Here is an 11,381-nt window from a genome sequence, read left to right on the forward strand (position 1 = left end):
TGCGACATTCCCTTTCTGATCCCAGCCTCTCCAGGCCTGGTCTCAAACGCAGACGGGGAAGATCACCGTCTTATTCTCCAGGGGAATTTGAACCTTCTTGCCTGGAAAGTGTCAGGCAATCTAACGAGCTGTCTGGACTTTCGTCAACAGCTCTCTCTCTCCTCGGAGAATCTTGGGCACCTGGGACACACCTTAGATACAACAACATTTGGAAGAAACGGTTTCATTGGTGCCTGGAAAGGAGTCTGGATCCCGTGGAGACTCCTGTCGTGAATATCGTTAATTTTCTGGTCGAACAATTTGACAGAGGCCTTTCCTATCGCTCTATTAACTGCTTCAGATCCGCAATCTCCGCTGGTCACGCTCCTATCAACGGTAAATCGGTAGGTAAAAATCCTATCATTTGTAGGGTCCTCAAGAGTATAAGACTTAGGAGACCCCCTAGGCCTAAATACCAGACCCTTTGGGATGTCAAGTGCATTTTAGACCTTTTTTGTTCCTGGCCAGATAATTCTTCCCTTAATAGAAAGTTCCTCTCCTTTAAGCTTGCTACACTCTTGTGCTTAATTTCCTGTAGGAGGGTTTCTGACATCTGAAGTTTAGACATTTCTAATAGATGTTATGATATGTTTGGTGTCAAGTTCGAATTACTTAGAAGAACCAAAACGATGTCAGATTTTATCTTCTATCCTCGTTTTGACACCTTACCTAAACTTTGTGTGGTTGCTTGCATGAAAGAATATGACGCTAGGATGTCTCTCCTGCGCCCCAATGGCGCAAATCAACTCTTAGTTTCCTTTGTGAAACCTTTCAAACCTGTTTCTTCCACCTCCATTGCTAGATGGGTTAAGTCTACCATGAAGCTCGCTGGTGTTGACCTCTCTAAGTTCCAAGCTCATTCTGTCAGAGGAGCTATGGCCAGTAAGTCCTTCTGGTCTGGTGGTAAGTTGGATGATATTCTGAAAGCTGCTGACTGGTCAAATGCTAATACCTTTGCTCGTCATTACTGTAAGCCTATCGAGCATATGTCTGAGGTGGTCCTTCGGGGCTACGAACATGCATAATGTAGCCTCCGGTCTTGTAATGAAATTGCGATTCTCCTATTAACATGACCAGAGAATCTGGATTTCATTAAAGACACGGAGGCTGACATTATCCCTCCCTCCTCCCTTTCACAACTTGAGGGTTTAACTCTTTACATCTACATCTTTGATGTATTGTATTTATGCATGACTTTATGAATTGCTTCAATTGGTTTTAATCTTTGCTATAACCATGTGATGAATTTACTCTTCAGGCTCTTGGTTCTTACTCTTTTCTTTCTTTCAGGCAACTCCGTTTAACCGGCTGGCCTTGGTCTTGCTGAAGTTCCTTCCTTGATGTTTCATCTCATGAAGTTGTTTCCCGTTACCGGATCTCTCAGTTCCTTTTGAAGTTCTTCCTGCTGCGATTCTTTTAAAAGAGGCAGATCATCTCCTAGTTACATCCTTTGTTATGACTCTAGAACTTTATCCTTTGTGATGTAGTGCGGCTGTGTGAGTTGCTATTAAAGGATAAATGCATAATGTCAGCCTCCGTGTCTTTAATGAAATCCAGATTCTCTGGTCATGTTAATAGGAGAATCGCAATTCTGTATGACAGATGGTGGTGGAAACAGATCTTGGAACAGCTAACAAGTGTCTAAGGAAAGCATTTTCTGTTGTTTGAATTTGTGAACAATCAGCCATCCCCCCAAATGCCAGCGCCATATGTTGCCGTCGATACGCACTTGGCTGCATAGATTTTAATCAAAGTGTCAATCGGTTTCCCTCCCAGGCGTTTGGCGAATTGTTTTATCGCTCCAATAGTACGGGAGAAGGCCAAGTTACGTGTAGTTATCACTGTGGTCCAGGTTCCTCTGTTAAATGTGATTCCTAAATATGTAAAAGTTTTAGTTAAGCTTATCTTAGACTGATTAACGAAGGTCCTGCAGTCTATCTTCGGTTTTTTTTTTAGAGGTACAGCACATGGTAAAAGTTTTACCTACGTTAATCTTCAATCCTCTAGACGCCATAAAAGTTGAAAAACCAGTTAAGGCCTTTTGAAGGCCAATCTGGGTTCGCGATATTATTGCGGCATCGTCGGCATATAACAGAATTGGAACCGACGTGCCATTTATTTTAGGGTAATCGACTTCTAAATTAGTTAAAAAGTCTGCCACTTCGTTGATATAAAGATTAAAAAGAAAGGGTGCAAGGATGCATCCTAGCCTAACCCCCTTAACTATGGGGAATTTCCTGGTGCATTCACAATTTCTGCCATAACGAACCCTTGCTCCAGCACCTCTATATAATTCCTTTATAAAATTCAGAATAGGGGGATCTAAACCTAACTTCATTAGAGTTGACCATAACAGTTTGTGATCTAGGCAATCGAACGCCAAACTTAAATTGACAAATGTCATAAACAGATTGCCTTTTTTTGCCATCGTGTATTTGCTAATTATTAGGGCCAAATTCAGTCCCTGCTCGACTGTGCCCAAACCTCTCCTGAAACCATACTGAAATTTTGAAAGAACCCTCTCTTCATCGGCCCAGGCTTGTAATCTAACCAATAAAACTCTCCCTGCCACTTTCATCAGAGAGTCAAGCAGGGAGATAGACAGGATCCCAAATGCTACAGGCCTATCACCTTTTTTTAATATTGGGATTACAATTGCTTCTTGCCACGTGACAGGAAAACCTATTTGGCTATAGGCATTCAGAACATTTGTGAGAAGCGGAGCCCAGAGGTCCAGCCCGTCTTTAAATATATCAACAGGAATACCATCTGGGCCCGGGGCTTTTGAATTTGCGCTTTCACAAATTGCCTGCTCGACTTCTGCAGACGTGAAAATTATGTTCAAGGGAAATTTGTCTAGATGGTGAGTTGCCTCTGGGTAAGGGTCACTAGGATTATTTTTATTATTTGCAGGAATTTCACGGTAAGTATTCTCCAATAACTCATCTTTTTTTATATAGACCTGTGAAATAATTGACCCAATCGTCCTCGGGTATCACGATTGAGAGAGTCGATCCTGCTTTCAACAAAGAATGGGGCATTAACTTCTCTCCAGAAGGAAATGTTATCGCGAAGGGCACTAGCTCTAATCAGTGCTTCCCAGGCCTGCTGTTTGAGTTCGTTTTTCCTATTAGATAGGGCCTGTTTGTACACTGTCCTCGCTTCCCTAACTAGTTTAACATCCCTCGGAAGTGTCTTTATCACCTGAAATAAAGAGGTATGAGCTTTCGTGCAAGCGGAGTTGAACCAAGGGTTCAGTTTGGTTGTTTCCCTCTCTTTATGTTTTCTAATCAGTTTATCCTTTATGGTAACCGCTATCTTACTATATGCTAATTTAACCTTCTCAGGGGGAGGATCTTGTTCCAAACATATCATAAAGTGCTCCTGATCTTTTCTAATTACTGCAGGGCTCGAGAAATTCACTCGACCGCTCGCATTTGCGAGTGAGATTGATTAAGGACGAGCTATTTTTAGGTCCTACTCGCCCTTTCTGGCGAGTAGGAATACAAACTTGACACTTGACCTCTGCCTCTGAAAGCAGAGGAAATGTGACAAGAAAGCAAGATTTAAAGGCATCTTTATTGCTCACGAAGTAAACGAGCAATAAAAATGCTTTTAAATCTTGCTAACTTGTCACATTTGCTCAGTTTTCAGAGTTTGAGGTCAAGTTCATTTACGTTAGGTCGAGGAGATTTTGTAGTTTACTAGACCAGCAGGTCTAGAGCATTTTATATGATTTGTCGAGCCCTGATACTTCTTTTAGAAAGTTACTGGGGTCAACTTTCGCCCATTTCAAAGCGTAACCATTTCTTTTGGAAAGTGAGATAGAGTGACCATATAATTTATCAGGAAGGCTTAGGGCATGACCATCCTGCCAGGGTTTATGCAGACTGACACTGATTGGGAAATGATCACTAATTGCTAGGTTTTCAGTATCAAAGCCCTGAACATATTCCGGTCTATTGTTTGATATTAACATAAAATCAATGATGGTCCCAGACCCATGCCCATGAAAAGTTGTCTGAAATTCAACCGCGGGCTCTCAGAGTTCATTCGCAAATCGTAGGTCCCATTCGTGCATGAGGTGGTTTAGCATGGTACCAAAAATGGAATGGGCAAAGTGAGTGGTCGGTGTAAAGACGAGTCCAAGAAAATATTAAAATTGTAGTCTTTATTGTATGGACAGTAAAAAAATGGTAGAATAGCCCTCTATGGGCGATTGCTCCTGATCCCAGCACTCTTGAAGACAGACGATGTCATATTTCCTTGCAAAGGATAGAAATAGCTGATCGTTCAATTTCTTGTGGAGACCCGCGACGTTCCATGAAGTTAAACCCAGATTAGCTTTCCTCAGTGTTGGTGACGATACTATTTCTCAGTATTGTGGGCTCACACTACTATTTCCATTATGTCCTGTTATGTCTGTCGCACCTATATTTATTTCTTCCTGTAATACAGTATCCAATGGTTCAGAGGGTGATATGCTGACGGGATCAGAGTTTACGATTGTCAAGATTGGGCTTTTGCAGGGCTGTTTTAAAATTACATCGCTCAGGTTTATTACCTAAAGATGAGGTAGTGGTCAAGGTACAACGCTCCTTGTTCATCCTTAATGAATACCCTGATGGTCAATCAACCATATCCAGGCAATCATACCTGTTTCTCATGGAGATACCCCTCCATCCATCCAAATTATACTGGTTTCTCCTTGGTAGCCAGGGCCTTGGTTCCCAGTCTCTTGATCTGTGTCTATTTCCCTTCCAGTGGCCTACTTGATTCCAAGTTCAATCCAAACCCTCATCCCAGTATTGGAAATCTGCGTTGTTGTATGAATTCGTAGGAGGATAGAAGGAGAGACAATAAGTGTCAACCCCCCACCCCTTTTTTTCCAAGTCAGGCCAAGAGCAAATATAATCAACCGTGGCGGAATCGCCACAACGGACTATGATGCAGTCGCTCTGTATGGTTTTCCTAGAATCCCCAATCCAGACTACTCTTCGCACTGATGTAATTCTGCTGGTATAGGGAGATTGGAGAGGTCTATTAGTAGCCAACCACTGAAGGACCTTATTCCGAAGGGACCACGGAGGCTCATCCGCATTATCCATCAGCTCAGGTACCCCCGTAAGTATAACTGTGTAGGGCGTCGCCTCGGGGGGGGGGGGGAGAAATGAACAGGGCGCCTAGGCCTAGCTCCCTTCTTATTCTCCTCTCCCTTGGATTGTGTAGCCGGCATTTTAGTAGAGAGATCTGACGTAAGGTTTTGCTTTACTGTCCCCGCCGGGGCCTTAGTTATGCCTGGTGTAGACTTGGAGGTGTCTTGGTAGTATTGGAACTTTCCTTGGCTGGGCCAGGAGTAGACGCCGCAATAACTTGTACATTTTTTTGCCCTGTTTCTGAGACTGTAGATTTTATAGGTTCTGTAGCTGGGATTTTAGGAGCAGTTTGGACTGGTTTAGGAGGAATTTGGATTGGGCCACCCCTAAGAGCGCAGGAGCCAAGGTTTTCTGGTTAAAAGGCAATGTATTCAATTTCGCTAACTGTTTTTCAATCTGCATTAAGCTTTTTTTCAACTGGTTGCAGGTAGCGTTTAAATAGCTCCCCCATACTGTTTAATAGATGGACATTAGAAGCGCATGTGTCACAGGTACTCCCAGCTATTCGCAAACTGTCCGGAAGTTCCTGGATATTTATCAGGGGGGTGTTGGTGTCATTTTGTAAATGCTGTGCAAAGTGATTTGCATCCAGGGCCTGAGAATTTGCTGAATGTGTTGGTTGGATTGGTTTCCTTTTGTCTTCTTTATGTTCTTTTTCTGTTTAGCTATGGCGCCTTCCCTCTTCCCTTTATCCTTTGTTTCCGATGATATGACGTGGTTTTGACATTGTGATAGGTCTGGTGTTTTTTTTCTAAGTCATCGGATATGAGTGAATCAAGTGACAGCGGCGTGGCAGATAAATCAACCGTGACAGGAACAGAAAAAATCTGCCACCCTTTCATTTTGACTTGCAAGGGAGGTAGTTGGCCCTGACTGTGTTGGAGTTTGGGCGGAAGCTAGAGGCCGTAAAGAGGACCTCCTTGCTATTTCCAACTCTTGTGATACCCTCCGCTCCAGCAGAGATATGCTTTGATTAATCACCTCATTAGTTCTGGTAATAAATAAGTCTATAGGGCCAGTTATTTGAACTAGATTCGGCGCAGTTTTACTTCTTGAACCTCTTGTGGAAGACATTTCAAAGCGGACGAAGTAGAGAAGGATAAACTCACACAGTGAGGGTTTGTCGTTTTTTGCAGTGTTCAAGACGATTAGCTGGATCGGATTACACAGTGATAATAAGGAATACAAATCAGATAATAAATGCACATAACATGGCCCAGTCCAGTCTTACCCGGTCTTGAACGGGCTTAAACGGGACCTCCCTTTGCCCGGGCTACGCTCGGCGTCCCGCGAGACGGGTCTGATGCGCTTTTTATGCGCCGCCTGGCGCTCGCTGGTGACACGGACCCCAGCTAGGGCTTCTGGGTGTTGTAGTTCGCCCCTCGCCGTTCTCTCGGCAGCCCTGCTCTAGCTGGATTCAGAGCTGGCGGGCCGCTGGAGACAGGCGGGCGGGTCCGTGCACTGAGTCATGGGTCTGTGCAGAACAAATAGAGTTGGTGAAAAGCTCACGGCAATATAGAGCAGCGGCAGCAAGGGTAAAAGGATTCCCCTCAAGCAGTAACTCTTTCCTATTTAGAAATTATAAGGATTTTGACAATGGCAACATTGAGATTTTTTAATTACACCTTTATAAAGGGTCCTAAACATGCCCAATATATCTTCCCAACGTTCAATGCCTACTGCGCTCCGCATGGGAGGTAGGATGCTTACACATCACATCTACATACCATATACTCTTGGACGTACTCTCTGCACTACTGGTAGATAAATAAATACAACTTTTATGACTCACCATTCTGTTCAAGAGGCCAAATGTGTGAAAATGTGAGAGATAGCCATTAAAGACAAATCAAATAAAATGTAATTCCATTCCATATTGGTCACAAACTAGGCACTCTTGACTAATCTCAGAGACCAACAGCTTGAGACCTATGGGCATAGGCCAGTTCCATAAACAGCTCATACTCTTAATTCACTTCTGCTATGGAACCTTCAGTACAAAATACGAATTGTTGATCACATACCTTGTACTCCTGAGCTGCTTCTGCTATAGGAACCACAGCATGGAGCCGGTGCTGCCGAGACTCTCGACAAATAACACATATGGCTTCCCTATCTTGTATGCAGAACAGCTTCAGCTTCTCATCATGTTCTTCACATATATTTCCCTCCTGAACCTTCATCAAGTTTAGAGGAAGCTTTTTGGCTATTTCCACCACATTGGCTAGCTGTCTGTTAGGGCGAAGTATGTTCACTGGAGAGATCTCTCTGCACTGAGGACATGGGAAGTTTGTAGTCAGGTCCTTCCAACAACAAGTAATACAGGAGAGGCAGAAGTTGTGTCCACACTCTACCAGCACTGGGTTCTTGAAATATTCCAGACATATGGAACAGGTTGCTTCTTCTCTCAGACTCTGCAGTTGTCTCACTTCAGCCTCACTTCGAGCTAAGAAGAAAAACAAGGACAAATGAGAGAAAACAGAGCCACAAAAACCATGGTGCAGTCAGTGTATGATTTTCCCAACCTTCTTCCAACTACCCCATTTCTCTGCTGTACGCTAATGCCATTTGCCTGACCCAAAGGTATTTTTGGGGTGCCTCAGTTCGCAGTCGGTTTAATACTTGTAAATGGTTCAGAGCTGTGATAACAGAGAAAGTTGCTGAACTCCGAGAAAAGGCTTAAAGGCAATTCCCAATAATTCTGAAGCAACAAATAAAATGGAGCCAGGCGAAGATACAGAACTAGACAACACGAGAGATACCAGAAGTCTACTTACAGGAACCTGAAAAGTGTTCACTTGTGTCAAAGGAAACTAATAAGTGATACCAACTCCTCAATGTTAGAGAGTCGGAGTGTCTTCTCCCAAATTGTAGGGAGGAATTACCTCACCTCACCTGGCACTAGCTCACAGTGAAGGAGGCCACGCACTCTCCGTCGTTACCTCGCTCCGGATAGAGCGAGGTAACGACGGAGAGTGCGTGGCCTCCTTCACTGTGAGCTAGTGCCAGGTGAGATGAGGTAATTCCTCCCTACAATTTGGGAGAAGACACTCCGACTCTCTAACATTCAGGAGTTGGTATCACTTATTAGTTTCCTTTGACACAAGTGAACACTTTTCAGGTTCCTGTAAGTAGACTTCTGGTATCTCTCGTGTTGTCTAATACTAAGTTGGGGGACAAGGTACCAAAGCAGTCTATAAACACGATCCCCTCAGGCCCTCCCCTACCTTGTGTGTTTTGAAGATACAGAACTGTCTGTCCAAATTTACCCCCGCACTTGACAGTGTCCATAGAAAACAACAGTCTACGCTGTCATCTTTGTTTGTACAGCAATGGGTACAAATCTCTGGAAAAGGCCCGAGATTGCTTTAGCTTCAAATGAAGTACTATAGGTGTGTTCTGGGAGAAAGGCTACAAAACGAAAGTGGTTTGAGATTCAAGACATTAACAAGCAAGGAGTTCCTTGATTCTGCCGTTTAAACATTTCTAAATCTTATATTCCCCGAGAACCTTAGATCCCTTGACTTCCAAACATTCAATTACTACTTCCTGTGCATTATTTTACTATGCTCAGCCAATACAAAACAGTTACCATCATGAAAATTAATTGCTGATACTGCATCATCAAAAACATTAAAAAAATAAACTCCCAATCAGCTCTGTTTAAGGACAACCCAGTTGTAACTGCAGCCGCCTCCGACTGTTGTGTAGTATGCAAGTCAACAGATGTAATAAGAATACTCACCTTCCTTCTCTGCCTCTGGTGGAATCAATGCCACACCAGTTCCTTCAATACACAACAACTGAACTTTGGAGACTAATGAGAACCATTTCTTAAATTTGGAGGTTGAAGTGGGAAGGAACTACTGGGAACCACGACCCCAGGATTTTTCTATTCTCCAAAAGCTGTTCCTATACTTTATCTTATCATTGGATCAATTTATAAAAAGGTGCCACTTTTATGAGTCTAGTACACTGCAGAGCAATTGTTTCATGCGCTACCCAAATTCACAATAAAGCACGTTACAGTTTCAGAGTGACCCCTTACCAGATCAACATAACACAGCTGCCCTCGGTCTACCCCAAGCACTTACTGTGATGGAAACACCAGATATGGAACAAGCCTAAAACACACCTGAAATATTGCAGCAGTAAATCACATATCACCTTAGGGTGTAATACCTATAGAAACGAGTCAGATGCACATGCTCGCTCAAACACAAACAAATGCTCCACCGAGGGCCTGCATTCAGCCCAAGGACGTGATACCAGAGCAGCTGGTCAGTCATCAGGTTTATGTCACAGACTTTGATGCAAGAATATGGCTCTCAGAGTCTGCAAAGACAGTGCGGAAAGCTCTGTGGCCAGTGATTAAATATTCTTTCCTTCAGAAATGCTGCAAATATTTTAAATATCTACAAGGTATATTTCAGAGTACATGTTTAACTATCAGTTATATGTGTAAGGGAAACAAATACACGGCAGATGCCCGATGCACCGTCATAATAACCACCGGTGTCCTTAAACAATAAGGACTCAGGATCAAAGAGGGTGTCTGGGTGGATCATTTGGGGCAACCTGAGGCAAATCACTGCCTATATTACAGGTGAACTAGCAATACTGTCATAAAGACGTCACCATGCGTAATTTGGTAAAATTTGCCACTACATACCACATCAACCACCGACATCAAATGCGGATACGAGAATCTTACCCATGCCAATACCCCTTGGCTCCGGCATTCAAAACAGCTGCGTACATATTTACTTGCATGCATTGAGGAGTGGAGGTGCATCATCCCAGCGACCATTATTTCACGAAATATGCCGAGGCGTAGCTTCCCAAGTAAGATGGGAGGTGAGTGAGCTTCAGATTTACTTACAACCATGGAACATATATTGTTAAAAGACAATATAAGACTAGTAGGGCGCACGAGAGGGGCTTAAGAGGCAGTGAAAGAGGTACGCCGATTGCTAGTACTACTAAATGAGAGAACAATATTTTGTTTAATAATCAACATTATGTGGGGCTTTCAAAACAAATGAGAGAGAGAGAGAGAGAGAAAGCGTGTTTGTGTTGTCAGTGTCTGCATGCAAAAATCGCAGGTGAAATAACAGCCACCTCACCATCCCCGACTGAAAGCACCCACTATTCATGTGAAAATAAATTTAGGAGGGAGTATAACACCCCAACTAGACCCCCGCCCCCTCAGCTACGCCCCTGATAATAAGTGCATCTAGGTTGGTGCTTTACAAACAGAATCCAAAAATAAACCGGCCTTACCGTATTTGTCTGTAGGGCATTTGCCAGGGGGGGCCCGAGCCCGTCGCTTTGTTCCGACCATTGTTGATCTGCGTGGTACGGAAACATCAATATGGTACAGAAATTCCGTATCAAGTGTACAGAGCTGAAATAAAGGCGTGCCTGGTGAGCATACCAAAGACAGTACTGATAAAGCATAATAGCCCACTCTACAATGGAACAAAAATGTTTTAATCTATGCGACACAACAGAGCATCGCCTTGGGCGACCCTCCCCCAAACATCCCTGTATAAATAATGAAGAGACCAGCACCTGCGCTCGCAACGCTGACCCTGGGAACCAACTCGCCACAGATTAACAAAATAAAACACAATTGCAATTATATAATTCACAGTACCAGTGTCCAAAATCTCAGCCGCCACATCGACTCGGACAGTTAGAGACGAACAGACCCGAAGCCAGTTCCCCTGTGGCACGCTTCAGCATTAAAGACACCCAACACGATCATTAAGGTGGCAATCTCTTCGATACTTACAAGCACCGTCTGTCGTTTCAACTTAATCCATATCGACTTCCAGTCCATTGATTCTTTGAATTGGCGACATCTGTCTCTAATTTCTTCCGGGTCGCACGACAGCCAATCCAGCATCTGTACATATTCTGGTATTCTGATAGGCGGGGGCGGTACTCCTGCTGTGCAAAGTGATCTTTAATTGGAGCGTTAAGACAACTTTAGCCAATCCAAACGCACTGCAATGAACTCCGAAGTGCTGATTGGCTAACAAGCCGACTCGTGACTCTGTAGTGTAAGCAGTTCTCGCAGCTGGACGGAGAGCAGGTGTAAGGCTTTTATGACGGTGCCGCGTTCTAGGGTAGACTTGGGCAGACAGTGATATTTTAAGGATTTTGGGGTCCCTGGGCCAA

General features: G+C 43.7%; 1 protein-coding gene across 3 annotated transcripts in view; it reads right to left on the reverse strand.

The window, feature by feature from the left end:
- LOC147717663 (E3 ubiquitin-protein ligase TRIM39-like) overlaps positions 1 to 11,119 on the reverse strand; it is a 58,421-nt gene extending 47,302 nt beyond the window's left edge. Inside the window, exons 1-3 of one of the 3 annotated variants that reach the window (XM_086924452.1) lie at positions 10,993 to 11,119; positions 10,479 to 10,546; positions 7,220 to 7,641 (exon numbers count right to left, since the gene is read on the reverse strand). In XM_086924452.1, coding sequence (XP_086780578.1) covers positions 7,220 to 7,641; positions 10,479 to 10,539 — 483 coding nt within the window. In that variant the 5' untranslated portion in view covers positions 10,540 to 10,546; positions 10,993 to 11,119. The other 2 variants (XM_086924450.1, XM_086924451.1) reach the window with 2 other exon arrangements.
- Positions 11,120 to 11,381: the final 262 nt, after the last annotated feature.

The sequence above is a fragment of the Lissotriton vulgaris genome, chromosome 5 (assembly GCF_964263255.1).
Source record: "Lissotriton vulgaris chromosome 5, aLisVul1.2, whole genome shotgun sequence".
NCBI lineage: Eukaryota > Metazoa > Chordata > Amphibia > Caudata > Salamandridae > Lissotriton > Lissotriton vulgaris.